The sequence below is a fragment of the Lemur catta genome, chromosome 7 (genome assembly GCF_020740605.2).
Source record: "Lemur catta isolate mLemCat1 chromosome 7, mLemCat1.pri, whole genome shotgun sequence".
NCBI lineage: Eukaryota > Metazoa > Chordata > Mammalia > Primates > Lemuridae > Lemur > Lemur catta.
Window position 1 is genome coordinate 65,602,271 of NC_059134.1, and position 19,065 is coordinate 65,621,335.

General features: G+C 36.4%; 1 protein-coding gene and 1 pseudogene across 2 annotated transcripts in view; one reads left to right on the top strand and one right to left on the bottom strand.

Moving 5' to 3' along the window:
* The window catches only part of SBF2 (SET binding factor 2), a 397,036-nt gene that overhangs the window by 195,957 nt on the left and 182,014 nt on the right, over positions 1-19,065 (bottom strand). For both annotated transcript variants that reach the window (XM_045557501.1, XM_045557500.1), the window contains exon 3: positions 1,813-1,950. In XM_045557501.1, the coding sequence (XP_045413457.1) occupies positions 1,813-1,950 (138 nt within the window). The remainder of the gene's footprint in view (positions 1-1,812; positions 1,951-19,065) is intronic.
* LOC123642428 lies at positions 8,491-9,037 on the top strand (annotated as a pseudogene).

The following is a 19,065-nucleotide window of genomic DNA, read 5'->3' on the forward strand; positions in this document are numbered from 1 at the left end:
ACAACTTTTCTGTAAGTTTGAAATTATTCCCAAATAAAAAGTTTGAAAAATATCTAAGAATTCCTAGAACCTCTTTATAAACACTGCTATAATATCTTAATATATTGCATTTCTGTCAGTTTATCTGGGGGTGGATAGTGAAGGACAGAGGAGGGAGAACCTAAATAATCATGGTTAGTTTCATTAGATAATCCTAAGGAGTTGTGAAAAAGTACCCTCAAAAATATGCCAATAACAGAAAATGCTGCTTTCTAAGCATTCACTTAAACTCTAAAGATCAACATAGAAATGAAAGGTCACCTGAAAGAGACAGAATGGCACTTGGGCTAGAGAACACTCTCTAACTTGTTTAGGCTGAATTGATCCAAACAGGAATATGATTGGCTATTTGTTGGCAACATCCATCCAAACACTATCCAGGGAAGAGGAGACTATAGTCACAGACTTCTAAGTCTTCTGTAACCATTCACAACATACAATAATCCCTAATTTCAAATAGAAGCAATAGGCTATCTTAGTCTGATAGTCATTAAATATTTCACATCAAATATTCCTTAGTTTGATTCCATAATCAAAAGGCTTCAGATTTTGATATGGCTTTCCACAAAGATCTGACAATAAGGAGTGAATGTGCTGATAATGCAGATAATGCATATTTTACTCTATGTAACTTTTAACATTTCCTGTAAATTAATAAATTAGCATGCTGGTTTAATATATCAGTCTAATGAACTTGGATAATGTGAGTCTGCAACATGACAGGTGATTTGTCTCATCTTGTACTGAAAAATCAGATTTCTGCATCCAGAAAATTAGAATCTTGGAGTTTAATAAACATAATCAAAACAACAAATGCTCTTTTGTGAAGCCATCTCAGAAAGCAGGCCAAACTTTTCCCCCAGCGGTGATACTCACTCATCTGCATATAGTAGAAATTACAGCAGATAATGCAATTTGGCTCACTCTAAAGCCCTTTATAGTTTCCTTCTTATACTACAGGACCTGGAAAGCAAAACAAACTGCCACCACTACCACCACCAAAAAACTCTACATTTTTCTGACTCCCTTGCAATGAGGTAGCTTCTGCATACAATCTGACTTCCAACAAAGAAACAACCCATGTGAGATTTAAAAGCAGAAGTCAGCAGTGTGAGACAGTGGCTACACATAGGAGCTCAGATACAATAGGGCAACTCTGATGAAGGTTATACTGTCTGATATCCAGTATCCTAAGTGCCCAGTGGTAAAAGGTGGAAAGAATGTGGTTTCTATGAGAATAGTCCCAAGCTGGGCTGTTCCTAGTATCCAGAATTGGCTTCCTGTTGTCCCTCGCCCCCAAAATTCCAAAAGTTGCCTAATACTTTGTCATAAATCATTTTTGCTTAAATTAGCAAAAGTAGATCCAATTGTCTGAAACTAAGAGCCTCTACTAATATTCTGAAAGAACAACTATTTTAAATTTCTATAGTGCTAGCCTATGAATTTCAGTCTGATCATGTCGATAATACTACCATTTATGAGTTAACATTTATGTGGGTGCTTAAACAATAATGTCAAGCATTGTGATAAATAATTTACAAACATTCTTATTAAATGCTTTATGTTCTGTAAAAGATCCCCTGGGAGAAGGACTGTCAGTCAGGGAAAATCATAGGATCAACAGGAGAGGAAACCATTCTTAATAAACCAATTCATGGATATGATATCTTTAGAAAAAATCAGATGACGTCCAATATGGTTAAAAAGGACAACTGAATTTAAAAAGTAACTGTACCATGTTGCTTTCCTTCCAAACATTATAAGTTTTTTTACCTGGAGATTGATCTCTGCCTCATAGAAGGTTAGGCATGAGCAGTAATGTCGATCTGAGTCAATATCTGTCAGGACGACCACAAAGAACGTTGGCTGCTTCCTCTCTCTGGACAGCTGCCACCCACCAGGCTGACAAAACTAAATGGAATAGAAAAAAATTATCATATTTTAAAAGTATAAAATTTATTATCCATTAACCTCTGAATTTCTACCTGATGTAGTATGTCACTTTAGCAACATTTTTTAAAAGTTCATGTACAGATTCATAATATAGAAAACTTTCATAAATGTACATATGTATTTTACAAAGACAGCCTAGATTTTCCACAGATGCCACTCTAGGATACCATTTCTGAGACCTAGGTTGGCATATCAAAATGAAGGACTTTCCCCCAACTATGGGAATAAACCATGGAATAAGATAAGTTGGAGATAAAGTGCAAAGTATGTACCACCAAAGGAAACCAGAATTAAAAACTTCCTTATGAATCTAAGAGTCTTCAATTCAGTACGATGCAAAATACTTTGTTTGCCAAGACAGATCACATTCTGGGCTACCAAACACACTTTAACAAATTTAATAGAAATCACACAATGTTTGCTCTCAAACCGCAATGGAAGTAACTAGAAATCAATAACAGAAAGATAGCTAGAAAATCTACAATACTTGGAGGTTAAACAATATGCTTTTAAATAATGCATGGATCAAAGATGAAATCTCAAGAGAAATTTGTAAAATACTTTGAACTAAATGAAAATGAAAATACAACTTATTGAAATTTGTGGGACACAGCAAAAGCAGTACTTAAAGAAAAATTTATATCATTGAATGTATATATTAGAAAAGAAGAAAGATCTAAAATCTGTAATCTAAGCTTTGATGTTAGGAAACTAGAAAATAGAGCAGATGAAATCCAAAGTAAGCTGAAAAAAGAAGTAAAGTTAGTGGCAAAATCAATGATATTGAAAATAGAAAATCAATAGAGAAAATCAACAAAATCAAAAGCTGGTTCTTTTGAAAAGATCAATAATATCAGTAAGTCTCTAGCCAGGCTAAGAAAAAAAGAGAGAAGACACAACTTACTAATATCAGAAATGAAAGAGAAGATGTCAGTGCAGATCCCAGGGACATTTATAAGATACTCCAGGAATACTGTGAACAACTCTAAGCCCACAATTTAGATAATCTAGATGAAATGAACAAATTTCTTGAAAGATCCAATCTGCCAAAACTCACACAAGAAACCATCAGAATAGACCCATATTATTATAAAAATGGAATCAGTAATTGATAACTCTCCAAAACAGAGAGCACCAGGCCAAGATGGAATCACTTTTAAACTCTACCAAACATTTAAGGAAGAACGCCTTCTGTATCCGTGGGTTCTGCATCTGTGGATTTGAACAACCATGGATCAAAAGTATTTGGAAAAAAAATTTTTTTTAAAACAAAACAATACAAAAATGATACAAATTAAAAAATATAGTATAACAACTATTTACATTGTAGTAGATATTATAAGTAATCTATTAATAGAAATGATTTAAAGTACACAAGAGGATGTTTGTAGGTTACATGTAAATATTATGCCATTTTACATAAGAGACTCAAGCATCCTCAGATTTTGGTAATCCAGATGGTGGGAGGGATGATTATATATCAACTTTTAATAATCTGTTTCACAAGACAGAAGCAAAGGGACTACCTCCTAACTCATGAGGCCAGCACTACCCTAATACCAAAACCAGACAAAGACACTACAAGAGAAAAAAAAACCCCACAGACCAGTATCTCTCATAAACATAAAAGCAAAAATCCTCCACAAAAGGTTAGCAAATTGAATTCAACAATGTATAAAATGAACATCACAACCAAGTAGAATTTATCCCAGGTATGCAAAGATGGTTCATCATTCAAAAATCAATTAAAGCAATGTATCACATTAACAGGCTACAAAAGAATAAGCACATGATCACATCAAAAGATGCAGAAAATGCATTTGGCAAAATCTAATACCCACTGATGCGAAAAACTCTCAGAAAACCAGAAATAGAGGGGAACTTCCTCAACTTGATAAAGAACATCTATAAAAAACCTACAGCTAACATCATACTTAATGATGACAGCTCAAAGCTTTCCAACTAAGATCAGGAATAAAGTACGGATGCCCCTTTCACTACCACTTCTCAACATTGTATTGGAGATCCTAGCTAACGCGATAAAAAGAAAAGGAAATAAAAGATATACATATTGGGAAGGAAAAAATAAAAAACTTTTTGTTCACAGATAACACGATTGTATACAAAGAAGATCTGAAAGAAATGACAAAAAAAACCCAAAACAACAACACAAAACACACAAAACCTCCTGGAACTAATAAGAAACCATAGTAAAGTTCCAGGATACAAGATTAATATATAAAAAGCAATCACTTTCCTACATGCTAGCAATAAACAAGTGGAATTTGAAATAAAAATACAATGCCATTTATATTAGCACCACACAAAATTAAATACCTAGGTATAAATCTAACAAAATATGTATGAGACCTATGTAAGGAAACCTTCAAAACTCTGATGAAAGAAATCAAAGAAAAACTAAATAAAATGGAGAGAGATTCCAGGCTCATGGATAGGAAGACTCAATATTGACATCAGTTCTTCCCACTTTTACCTACAGATTAAATGCAATTCCCCCCCAAAAACCCAGCAAGTTATTTTGTGGATATCAACAAAATGATCCTAATGTTTATAAGGAGAGGCAAAAGACCCAGCATAGCCAACACGATATTGAAAGAGAAGAACAAAGGGGGAGGACTGACACCACCCAACTTCAAGACTTACTATAAAGCTATAGTAATCAAGACAGTGTGGTATTAGCAAAAGAACAGGCAAATAGATCAAAGGAACAGATTATAGAGCCCAGAAATAGACCCATATAAGTATCTTCAGCTGATCTTACATACACATGCAAAGTGCTTAAAAAAGCTCCTGGCTCAAAGTTCAGTGGATTTAGATGTTAATCCAACCTCAGTTTCTATCACCATCCACTTGACATTTTCTTTCCCCTTCTGTACAGACCTTTTCTAAAGCCTGCTCCACTTGTCATTGTCTTATTGTCCCGTTGTCTTAGTCTAGAGACATCAGAAAAGATCTAGATGATTTACTACATTTGGAGAGAAATATTAGTCATGTTCACAGCTTCTTTAGAGAATGAAAAATTCCATCTTTAAGCAGACATCATAAGGAATATATGAAGAAATAGCATGAAAAGCTTAGATACCTTAATTAGCCAATAAGTGAAAACAAATCTCTCTAGTACGTTTTTAGTTAGAAATGGCAATTCATTCAACACATATTTTTTGATCACTTAAATATCATTTATTCTACAAAGTCTTCTCTGAAACAACCCAGTTTCTCTAGCCCTCTCCAAACCAAAGAATCAGACAGTCCCTCTCCTGTACTCCCAAACCATTTTTATTATCAATAACAACATAAGAAAAATAATCTGTCCCCTATATTACCGTAAAACTTCTTATCTATTCCACTAATCTCATATAGAAAAGTTGACATCAGTGTCTTTATCTTTACAGGTACAGTCATCCCTCTGTATCCTTGGGATCCCTTGTTGATTCATAAAACTGTGGATGCTCAAGTCCCCCAGTTAGCCCTGAGGAACCTGCAGATACAAAAAGTCAACCGTCTGTACCCACACATTTTTCTCTCAAAAATCCATCTTTATTAAGTTCCATATCTCAGGCTTATTTGTAACCGTAATACACCTTTTATTATTCTAGAATAGCAGCTCTCAAAGTATAATATACAGAATCATAGAAGTCCCAAGGTCAAAACGATTTTCATAATAATACTAGGATATTGGTCGTTTCTTTCATGTAGGTAAAGCTGCTTATAGGAATCAAAGCAGTGGCACTAAATTATACTAGTAGTCACTGAATTCTTCATAGCTGCATATCTGCAATTTTTTCATAAGTCAGTTTCTGCTAAGAAGGCCCTTGATGAAGCAATAAATGTTCTGATTTCATTATAACTCAACCCTTGAGTACATAACTTTTAAAATCTGTTTCAAATAATAAGCACATATAAAGCACTTTTGCCACATGGGGAAATACGATAGTTGCCTAGAGAAAAAACACAAACTGTGAACTGAACTGGATGCTTTTTTTTAAGAAACACCATTTTTCACTTGAAAGAATAACTGACAAAATATCCTTTGTATATAAACATACATTTGGCAGACATTTTCTCAAAATAAATAAACTGGGCCTGTCATTTCAAGATAAAAATCTGAGACTATTTAATACCAATGATAAAATATGAGCCTTGAAGTACCATCATAAGCCTGACAGTTTTGAAATACTTTAAGACTTTTCTGACAGATATAAAGTAACATTAATTAATGTTGTATTTTAATTATATAATGACATGTGCTAATATTGGGAAGACCTATATAACTCATTGAATCCATATTTGCCAATGACCATGCATGTAAAAGATCCATTCAAAGTACAAGGCAGACCAATACATCTTAATGTAACCAAATATGAAAAGTTCATTGATGTGGTTACAGATACCACATTGCAATTAATCTTTAAGTTTTTCTGCAAAAAAAAAAAAAAAGAAAGAAACTACTATTTGTTGAGTGTTGGCATAGTATTCAAAGAAGAGTATCCACAATTACCTGAAAAGGCTATTAAATACCCCTTCCTTTTATAACTACACGTTTGTGAGATCTAGTTTTCTTCACATACTTCAACCAAAAAAACAAATCACAAGAGCTTGAATGCAGAAGCAGGTATGAGGGTTCATTGTCTTCTATCAAGCCGAATATCAAAGATATTTACAAAAATCTAAAACAATTCCACTTTCCCCTATTTTTTTTGTTTTGTAAAATACAGTTATTTTTCATAAAAACATGGTATTTACATGAACATGTAATTAGGCTTTGTTATTTAAAAATGAATAAATATTTTTAAAAATTTTAGTTGTAGGCCAGGTATGGAGGCTTTCTCCTGTAATCCTAGCACTTTGGGAGGCCAAGGCGGGAGGACTACTTGAGGTCAGAAGTTTGAGACCAGTTTGGGCAACATAAGGGACCTCATCTTTACAAAAGTCACAAAAATTAGCTGTGTGTGGTGGCATGCCTGTTGTCCCCGCTACTGGGGAGGCTAAGGCAGAAGGATCTCCTGATCTCAGGAGTTTGAGGTGGCAGTGAGCTACGATGAAACCACTGCACTCTAACTCAGGCAACGGAGTGAGACCTTGTCTCAAAAAAAGTTTTTTTTAGTTGTAATTTCTCATATGTAAATGAATAGAAAATACCACATAAACAAAACCTTTTAAGAGTTCTCAATGATTGGTGGGAGTATAAAGGGTATTAAGACCCAAAAGTGTGGGAAGCACTGTTTTAGTGAGAATAGGTGTTAACATGTAACTGCCCTTGGCTTAAACTGCAGAAAGGTATAATCCTTGGTAAAACCCAGGAATTTTATAATGTTACAACTAAACCCAGAAGTGTCTTTCAAAATCCCTTTACTTTCTCTCAACAAACTTCTTTCCTGAATTAGGTACATCATTTTCTAAAATAAGTCTCAGAATCAGAAAAAAGATATCTCAGCTGGGGTTATAAAATAAAATAATGTTACAGCCTGCATCACCAGTTCTATCACCACCACAAACTACCCTTTTGATACATAGTGAATCAGTTCTGTGCACTGATAGCAAATAATCCCATTCTTATACAATTCTATCACTCATGATCATTAGCTGATCATTGAGGTTGGTCAATGGTACTAAAAAATATACACCAGAGAATGATAGCTGCATGGTTTCACAAAATTTAAAAAAACAGGTTTTCAACAAGGAAAAAACTAAATTTCTTTATTTTAGTTCTAATTCTATAAGACATATTTGACTTCTGAAACTGAAGTTACCTGTCACTGAGCAGAGTTCACAAATAACAAAGCATATACAGTAAGCATAAACAGTAATCCCCTCTTATCTACAGAGGAGGATACATTCTAAGACACACACCACACACCCTTACCCCTGACCCGTGCATGCCTGAAAGTGTGAATAGTACTAAACCCCATATGGATGATGTTTTTTCCTATACATATATACCTATGATAAAATTTAATTTATAAATTAGACACAGAGATTAATAATAACTAATATTATAATAAAATATAACACTTACAAGAATGTACTATAGTAAAGGTTATGTGAATGAGGTCTCTCTCCCAAAATATCTTATTGTATTATACTTACCCTTCTTGCAATGATGTGAGACGATACAATGTCTGCATGATGAGATGAAAGATGGATGTCCTAAACATTGTGACTTAGCATTAGGGTACTACTGACTTTCTGAGGGTAAGTCAGATGAGTTGGCTACTAAGTAACTAATGGGCCAGTAGCATATACAATATGGATATGCTGGACAAAGGGATGATTCACGTCCAGACAGGATAGTGTGAGATTTAATCACACTATTCAGAATGGTGGACAATTTAAAACTAATGAATTGTTCATATTTGGAATTTTACATTTAATATTTTTTGGACCATGGCTGACCATGGGTAACTAAAACCACAGAAAGCAAAACCACAGATAAGAAGGGACTACTGGTCTTTAGCAGCCGCGGGTTACAGTGTAGACATGGCCAAGTTCAAGAACCACACCACACACAACCAGTCCCAAAAGCGGCACAGAAATGGCATCAAGAAACCCTGATCACAAAGATATGAATCTCCTAAGGGGGTGGACTCCAAGTTCCTGAGGAACATGCGCTTTGCCAAGAAGCACAACAAGAAGGGCCTGAAGAAGATGCAGGCCAACAACGCCAAGGCCATGAGTGCACGTGCTGAAGCTATCAAGGCCCTCGTAAAGCTCAAGGAGGTTAAGGCTAAGATCCCAAAGGGCATGAGCCACAAGCTCAGTCGACTTGCCTACATTGCCCACCCTAAGCTTGGGAAGCGTGTTCATGCGCGCATTGCCAAGGGTCTCAGGCTTTGCCAGCCAAAGGCCAAGGATCAAACCAAGGCCCAGTCTAAGACCTAGTCTAAGGCCCAGTCCAAGGTCCAATCTGCGGCTTCAGCTGCAGCACCAGCTTCAGTTCCAGCTCCAGCTCAGGCTCCCAAAGGTGCCCAGGCCCCCATGAAGGCTCCAGAGTAGAGGCCTCTGTCTGCCAACATGAGGACAGAAGGACTGGTGTGACCTCTGGGCTGCTGTCTGCATGGGGCTGGGGTCCTCCTGTACTATTTGTACGAATAAACCTGAGGCAGGATCAAAAAAAAAAAAAAAAACAAGAAGGGACTACTGTACATCTACTACTTAAATAAGCAATCAGAGTGTGGAGGCAAGATGGCAGACAAGAAACACCTCCAGCTAGAGTGTCTCTGCAAGAAGGAAAGATTTTAGATGAAAGTGAAGAAAACAAATAGGCAGACAAACACATAATAGATGAGGGTAGGAAGGAAGGGTGCCTAAACCTACAGGAGACTCCACAGGAAGAGGCTGCAGAGCAGAACTGGAAGGTGAAAGGCATCAGCAGGGTCTAAGCCCAGAGAGGGTTGGAGATCAGCGACAAGGGTAGGTGGAGCAGTTTAAATTTCCTTCTCTTACATCTTGGACTGCTGGTAGGCTCCCAAGCTGCTAGAGAGACCTGCCAACACCAGGCCAGAGACTGCTGCCACCAGTGAGTGGCCACCCTCTTACAGATAGGGCACTAGGCTCCCAGTTCCCTTGGGATGCCTCTTGCCCCACAGACCCAAGCAGATCAGCAGGCGCCATATTGCTTCCTTCTCCCCTTCCCGTCCCCTACTCACAGCTGCCGAGAGAGACAATTCAGCCACCACCCAGAGGCATCCACAAGGAACAGGACCTTTCCTTTTGGGGCCCTGTCGTGGACTGAGGGGTACTTGGACTGTGAGCTCCCTACCTGCTGGCCCTCCCTGGTGCTGCTTGCCTGGTGACTCCAGCAGAGCGAGGCAAACCCCGAGGTAGAAAGATACTGATAAAGCCTGGGCATCCTGTGGGTGACTTGGGTCCAGCATTCCTCTGCCTGGTATGGTCAGTGATTGATCTCCAGGACCTGGGAGACAGGCCTGCAGGCCAGATCCTGTACACACAGGTCTCAATCACATTGCCCGGGGACACAGAACGGGTATTTGTGAACTAGTCTACTGAGGTATGTGTGCCTTCAGGGGCAGACTGAGTCAGTCCTCACTGCAGCATGCTCAAGGGGTACACTCAGCCCATGGGAGGGCCATGCTCCCGGCTCATGCCGTGATCCTGGACAGGGAACCTCACGGCATGCCTCACAGTCAGGGGGAGCTCAACCCCAGAGAAACCATGGAATAGGGGAGGGTGGAAAGGAGCGAGGCCTGCTACAGACTGCAGGTCTCAGATAGCCTCACATGCAGACTTTCTGGTTGAGTGAGGCCCTTTCAGCCTCTCCCTGGTAGCTTTGCCCAGAGGCAGGGAACAGACCTTTGACCCCTTCCTTCTGAAATCATTTGTGGAACATGAGGGCAGGCTCATCCAACCTAGCCCCACCCAGCCTCACTTCCTCACTTCCTACTCCTGCTGGGGTGGTGAAGAAGGACATACCTGGAAGTTCCAGGGCCCTATAAAGCACCTGAGGCACTAGAGTGCCTCTCCAGAGGAACCAGAGCTGGTTACAGGATCCAAAAACAACACTGCAGCTTGCTCCTCCCAGCAAGTGACATTTACTAACAGGGAGGTCAATTTGGATGCCCTTTCACTGCATTTACTGACTCATCACACAAGGTATGGTCGAATCTCACTCACAAGCACCACCTACTGGCTCAGACATTAAACTGGCTGTGTCATTATCTAAAGGAAAATCCAAAGGTAAGAAGCAACAGCTGCTCCAGATGGGAAGGAATCAGTGAAAAAACTCCAGAAGTATGAAGAATCAAATGGAAAGGATACCCCCGAAGAGGAACACCAGCTCTCTAGCAATGGATACCAACCAAATTCAGAACACTGAAATGACAGAAGAATTTCTAACATGGATTGTAAGAAAACTCAATGATACGTAAGAGAAAATGGATACCCAACACAAAGAAACAACAAAAAAAATCCAGGACTTGGAAGAAAAATTCACTAAATAAACTGAAATACTGAAGAAAAATCAAACAGAACTTCTGGAAATGAAGAATTTATTCAAGGAATTGCAAAACACAATGGAAAGGCTAAGGATAGGGTAGATCAAGCAGAAGAAAGAATCTCAGGGATTGAAGACTACACCTTTCAATTAAACAAGTCAGTTGCAGAGATAGAGCATAGAAATAAAAGAGTCTACAAACCTACAAGAAATGTGGGATTATGTGAAGCACCTAACATGAGAATCATAGGCATCCCTGAGGGTGAAGAAGAAAATACACCAGGGATGGATGAAGTATTTGAGGATATAATAGAGGAAAATTTCCCTGGCCTGGCTAAAAAACTAGATATCCAGGTAAAAGAAGCCGAAAGGACTCCTGGGAGATTGACTGCAAACAGGAAGACACCGTGACATACAGTCATCAGATTGGCCAAAATGAACATGAAAGAGGCCCTACAACAAGCCATAAGGCAAAAGCAGCAGGTAACCTACAAAGAAACCGCTTCACCCCCGACTAACTCACTCCAGACTTCTTAACTGAGACCTTACAAGCCAGAAGACACTAGGGCCCCATTCTCAGTCTTCTCAAACAAAAAAACACCCAGTCTAGAATCTTGTATCCTGCAAAACTAAGTTTCTTATACGAAGGAGAAATAAAGACCTTCTCAGACAAGCAAAGACTGAGAAAATTCATCAAGACAAGATCTGCCCTCTGGGAAGTACTCAGAACAGTATTACACATGGATCAGAATAAGAGACACTCCCAGTATAAAATCATCCATTCAAAAGCTAAAGGTCTAAGGCCAGATACCACAATGGCTCAAGAGAGAACACAAAGCAACAAAGTTCAACTCAACAGGATGAACAGAAATCTTCCCCACTTACCAATTCTTTCAATAAATGTGAATGGCTTGAATTGCCCACTAAAGAGACATAGGCTGACCAAATGGATAAACATACACAAACCAAATATCTGCTGTCTTCAGGAAACACATCTAACCCACAAGGATGCATTTAGACTTAACGTGAAGGGATGGAAAACAATATTCCATGCAAATGAAAACCAAAACAAAGCTGGCATAGCAGTTCTGATTTCAGATAACTTAGTCTTCAAATCAACAAAAGTAATGAAAGACAAAGAGGGTCACTATATAATGGTGAAGGGTACAATTCAACAAGAAGACATAATAATTCTAAATATTTATTCACCTAACTCAGGTGCACCCAGATTCAAAAAGCAAATCCAACTTGATCTAAACAAAATGATAAACAGCAGCACCATAATAGCTGGGGACTTCAACACACCTCTGACAGAACAAGACAGATCCTCCAAACAGAAAATAAACAAAGAAACAATGGACTTAAACAGAACTCTAGAACAAATGGGCCTGACATTTACAGAACATTCTACTCCAAAACCACTGAATATATGTTTTTCTCATGAGCTCATGGAATATTACCTAAGATTGACCATATCCTAGGACACAAAACATGTCTCAACACATTTAAAAAAATACAAATTACATCATGCATCTTCTCAGACCACAGTGGAATAAAATGAGAAATCAACTCCAACAGAAACTCTTATCTATACACAAAGATATGAGAACTAAACAACCTTCTGCTGAACGATTATTGGGTTAAGGAGGTAATTAAGATGGAAATCAAAAGATTCTTTGAACTAAATGATAAAGGAGACACAAGTTATCAAAATCTGTGGGACACACCTAAAGCGGTCCTGAGAGAAAAATTTATATCCATAAATGCCTACATCCAAAAGACAGAAAGATCACAAATAAACAATCTAATGAATCGTCTCAAAGAACTGGAAAAGGATGAGCAAACTGACCCCAAACCCAGTAGAAGAAAAGAAATTACAAAGACCAGAGCAGAACTAAATGAAATCTATAACCAAAAAAAAACTATACAGAAGATTAATAAAACAAAAAGCTGGTTCTTTGAAAAAATAAACATTTACATGCCTCTTGCTAGATTAAGGAGAAGCAGAAAAGAAAGGACTCTAATAAGCTCAATCAGGAGTGAAAAAGGAGAAATTAAATGATATCATGGAAATACAAAATACCATCCATGAATAATATAAAAACCTCTATGCACATAAACTTGAAAACATGGAGGAACTGGGAAAATTCTTAGAAACACAGTCTCCCCAGGTTCAATCAGGAAGAAACAGAATTCCTGAAAAGACCAATATCAAATACTAAAACTGAAGCAGCAATTTAAAAACTTCCTAATAAAAAAAGTCCCAGACCACATGGTTTCACACCTGAATTTTACCAGATCAACAAAGAAGAACTGGTGCCTATTCAACAGTAATTATTTCACAACATCAAGAAGGAAGGAATCCTCCCCAACATGTTTTATGAAGCCAACATCACCCTGATACCAACCACAACCAGGAAAGGATGCAACATGAAAAGAAAACTACAGACCAATATCCCTTATAAATACAGATGCAAAAATTCTCAATAAAATCATAGCAAACCAAATTCAGGTGCTTATCAAAAAGTAATCTGTGACGACCAAGTAGGCTTCATCCCAGAGATGTAGGGATGGTTCAACATATCTATAAATGTAATTCACCACATACACAGAAGCAAAAACACAGACCATAATGATCCTCTCAACAGACTCAGAAAAAGCATTTGACAAAACTAAGCACCCTTTTATGATAAGAATGCTTAACAAAATAGGCATAGACAGGACTTACCTAAAATGATAAAAGCTGTATATGATAAACCCATAGCCAACATCAAACTGAACAGAGAAAAACAGAAAGCATTCTGCTTAGAACTGAAACCAGACAAAATTGCCTTCTATCACCACTTCTATTCAACAGAGTGCTGGAAGTCCTAGCGGGAGCAGTCAGGCAAGAGAAGGAAATCAAGGGCATCCAAATGGGGGAAGAAGAGGTCAAACTATTGCTCTTTGCTGACTAGATGATCTTATACCTAGAAAACCCCAAAGATTCTGCCATGAGACTACTGGAATTGACCAACAAATTCAGCGAAATCTCAGGTTACAAAATCAATGTACATAAATCAGTAGCATTCCTATACACCAACAACAAACTGAGAATCAAATCAAAGATTCATTACCCTTCAAAATAGCAACAAAGAAAATAAAATACCTAGGAATATATTTAATTAAGGAGGTGAAAGAACTCTACAGGGAGAACTAGGAAACACTGAAGAAGAAAATAGTAGAGGACGTAAATGGGTGGAAAACCACACCATGCTCATGGGTCGGCAGAATCTACACCGTTAAAATGTTTATACTACCTAAAGTGATCTACAGATTCAATGCAATCCCTATTAAAATACCAACATCATTTTTTGCAGATGTAGATAAAATAATTCTATGCTTTGTATGGAACAAGAGAAGACCCCTTTATAGCAAAAGCAATCTTATGCAAAAAGAACAAATTGGGAGGCAACGATTTACCAGACTTCAAACTATACTACAAGGCTATAGTAACTAAAACAGCATGGTACTGGCAAAAGAACAGAGATATAGATCTTTGGAATAGGATGGAGATCCCAGATATAAAGCTATCCTCATGTTGTCATCTTACATTCGACAAAGTATACAAAAGCATACATTGGGGAAAAGAAATCTCTATTCAATAAGTGGTGCTGGTAAAACTGGATATCCACATGCAGGAGACTGAAACTGGATCTCTCACCTCTCACCTCTCACAGAAATCAACTCACGATGGATAATAGACTTAGACCTAAGGTGAAAAACCTTAAGAATACTGGAAGAAAATGTGGGAAAGATTCTTTTAGACTTCAGCCTAGGTAAAGAATTTATGAAGAAGACCCCCAAAGCAATCACAGCAACAACAAAAATAAACAAATGGGACCTGATCAAATTAAAAAGCTTCTGCACAGCCAAGGAAACTATAATTAGAGTGAATAGACAACCTACAGAATGGGAGAAAATATTTGCTTTCTACACATCTGATAAAGGGCTGATAACAAAAACCTTAAGAAAATCAACAAGAAAAAAATCAAACAACCCCATCAATAAATGGGCAAAGGACATGAACAGAAACTTTTCAAAGAAGACAGACTAATGGCCAGCAACTATATAAAATAGTGCTCAACATCTCTAATAATTAGGGAAATGGAAATCAAAACTACAATGAGATATCACCTAACTCCAGTGAGAATGGTCCCTATCAAAAAGTCCCAAAACAACAAATGCTGGTGAGGATGTGGAGAGACAGTAACACTCTTACACTGCTGGTAGGACTATAAATTAGTACAACCCCTGTGGAAAGTAATTTGGAGATACCTCGAAGACCTAAAAATAGAAATACTATTTGATTCAGCAATCCCACTCCTAGGCATCTACCCAAAGGAGAAAACGTCATTCTATAACAAAGACATCTGCACTCCAATGTTTACAGTAGTACAATTTACAATTGCAAAGATGTGGAAAAAACCCAAATGTCCATCAATACATGAGTGGATTAATAAAATGTGGTATATGTATACCATGGAATACTTCTCAACTACAAAAAAAATGGTGATCTAGCACCTCTTATATTATCCTGGATAGAGATTGAGCCGATCCTTCGAAGTGAGGTATCACAAGGATGGAAAAGCATGCACTACGTGTACTTGCCATCAAACTGGTACTAATTGATCAACACTAAGGGGCTCACATGGTAGTAATAATCACTGGGTGCCGGTCAGGTGGGAGGGCTGAGGGGTAAAGGGTAAAGAGGATGGGGGGTAAACCCACAGCTAATGGAAACGGGGCACACTGTATGGGGGAAGGACACGCTTGTAGCCCTGGCTTTGGTGAGGCAAATGCATTTCATGTAACCAAAATGTGTGTACCCCCCATAATATCCTGAATTAAAAATAAATAATTAATTGTGTCCCTTTAAAAAAAAAGCCTAGAAGAAAATTTCTTCCTCCAGTAGAAAATAATAAACATATAACATTCAGAAAAAGAATATGAGAGTCTGGGTAGTAAGATCGCCTTAGTTACTTGAATAGCCTAATTCCCCTTAGTTTACATTATAACAAGAATTCTGTGATTTAAAAAAATATTAACCTTAAAACTTTTGGGAAATTCCAAGGATCATTTTTCAGATTCAATAAGTGCTTCTTCAAAACTCAGCTTAATGTCAGCACAACTAAAATAGTAATGGTAATTCATGGTTGGCCTGGTCAGATATGTTTTACTAAATTTTTCACAAAGAGTTGTCATGGGAGTTAAATAGATACTAATTATATGGGGAATATCTTATTTTACATATAAAATAACAGATATAAAAGGGAATTATTTTATACTATGCATTTAAAAACATCATTAGAATCATACTTTATAGAAAAATTTAAATTCTGTATTCTCAAATAGAATGAATTAACATATATTCAGAAAAAACTTAATTCACATAATTGAGTTTACAAAAATATTTTCTCAAAGGAAGATAAGAAATGGTCCTAAATTCTGTATTCTCAAATAAAATGAATTGCCATATATTCAGAAAAAACTTAATTCACATAACTAAGTTTACAAAAATATTTTCTCAAAGGAAGATAAGAAATGGTCCTAATGTGCAGCTGAATGCCCATTTTTCAAATTCACTGTATCATAAAAGTAAGTAGTAACAGAATCTGGGGTATCGGAATATGATCCCATGATTTAATAAGAAGTATGCCTCGTAGGATTTGGATTTGAAATGTAACAATGCTAGCCAGCTCAGTCATTTTAATTCTTAACTAAAAGTGCATTGAGGAAGTAATAAACAGTAAGGGAATGAACACTACAATTCTTAAACCTGGGCTTGAGTCACATTTCTGACAGGAATGTGAGAGAATGTTTAGACAGCTGGAAACAGAGTAGTTCACTAAAAGATAGTAAGCAGAATGATAAGCATTAAACAAACAGGATAAAATCAGAATTCTGTTCTCCCCAGTGTCTTTATTGGCAAACTGAAAAAAAAAATACTATCACAGGTGCAAAACCTAAGATGTTTACAATTAACTGTCGTAACAGACTGACCTACATTTCTCCCTCCTTTCTTCAAGTCACTGAGAAAACACAACTATTATCAATAAACACACCGCATAAACTGACAAATAATATTGTTTTCATACACACGAGTGTATATGCAACAACTTATGTTTTGACAACTTCCTTCCTCCTTGACCTCACCATTTCACACAGATCATGCCTACAAAAATTTTACAACATATTTGGGAACAGCCAATATGGGGATTCCTTTTCAGTATGTTATCTTTGTTCATCCTTAGCTTTCTTTAAGACCCTGGAATACCATGCAAGCAAATGATACTTCAAGGTTTCAAGTAATGCACGTCAATGCATTACAAACACCAACTTTATTTGTTTACTTCCTTGTTTATTTAATTGCTCAAATGTATGAGGTAGATCATTTGCAAACAGGCCACCCATCCACAAACAAAAGATAAGTGCTAACATAATAACCCCTCATATTTGTAAAACCCTTTATATATAATCATATCTCACAAGACTTGTTCTACTAACAATGAAACCAAAGCTATTAGATGTTAAGGTCACAAAGAGTTTGTGACATTGACAGGAGAGAATCCAAGTCTTGACAACTCTAGAAACCATATCCTTTCACTGCTGAATTATCTTTATCAATCACTTTATGCATATCATTTTATGTTACTATAAATACATGGCAGAGAAATTTAAAAAATAAAATGAAAGTGAAATAAATTTTGTAACATGCAACATTTCTTTGCAATCATTTATTCTGGAGGTGTGCACACATGGGCATATACATGCATTAATATTCTTTATATAAAAGGGAACATATTGTATATATAATTATTAATCCTGTTTTTCTCTACTTACTATATTTTCCCATGTACTTACATATTTTTAATAACTGAATATTATACCATCATATAGATATAAATTCCCTATTGTTAAGATGTTTACAATATTTTTATAACTAATGCTGAAATAAGTACAGTATTATATAAATCTATCTATCCATATCTATGTCTCATTATTTTCTTAAAGAAATAGAACCTGTTTTGCAGAGTATGTACAAGTTGAGCACAAAAATGTTTAATTGCCCTTGCATTCCTTTTTAAAGGTTAGGCAACACCAAGATTATTTTGTTTTGCTAATAGATTTCTAAAGTGGACAGAAAAGAAGTAATAACAAAGAACTGTTATTATGAACTATATTTTGACCAAAGAACTGATTTGTGAAATAAAGTAGTAGAAACCTTAAGAGGGTGAACTCTGTGCCAAGCCAGGCCAAGCAGTATCAGATGTATGCTCTGTACTTCATATAGATATTTTTCAAAAGTTCATAGAAAATATAGTGTGCATGAGACTTTGGAAGAGAAGCCAATTTAAGAGTTCTGGAAACTCCTATATGTTTGTTATTATACAATAACATATGTCAATTTTAGTGGTCAGCTTTTAATGAAGTATGTATTTTAAAAGGACAACCCCAAATTATTTGCTTACAAATGAAGCTTAATTTAAATGGGTCACCTATATTGCTTTTAATAAAAATTTATATTCAGATATTTTATTACTACTACCCAACATGGCACTGTCCTCATCAATATCATAAAATGTTCATTATGTTTAAGATGACATGATTGTCTGCCTAGAAAATACAAACAAATTGACTAAACACTGTTTGAATTAAGAAGAGTTTAGTTAGGTGGGCAGATATAAGAACACATAAAAATCAAGTTTTATTTGATACCAGCAATAAACAGTTAGAAAAAAGTTCCTATTCATAATCTAAACGTGTTCTCAAAGACACAACATAAGCTAACCTAACCTCTTAAGTTTTAATATCAGGCTCATGAACAGTCCTACAAATAAGGCTTTAAATATAAAAATTTCAAGAAACAAACTAAAGACAAAAGTGAACATGTGGAATAGCTTCTAATATTCAAGATTTGAAAAACAAAAAAATTTCACACCAATCACAATTTTTAAAAATTCCAAGATGAAGACCACAAAAGTTATTAGTGACTTCTAGTTGAGTATGACAGATAAAAAAAATGTATTTACCTCTAAGACCTTCTGAAAACCCATATTATC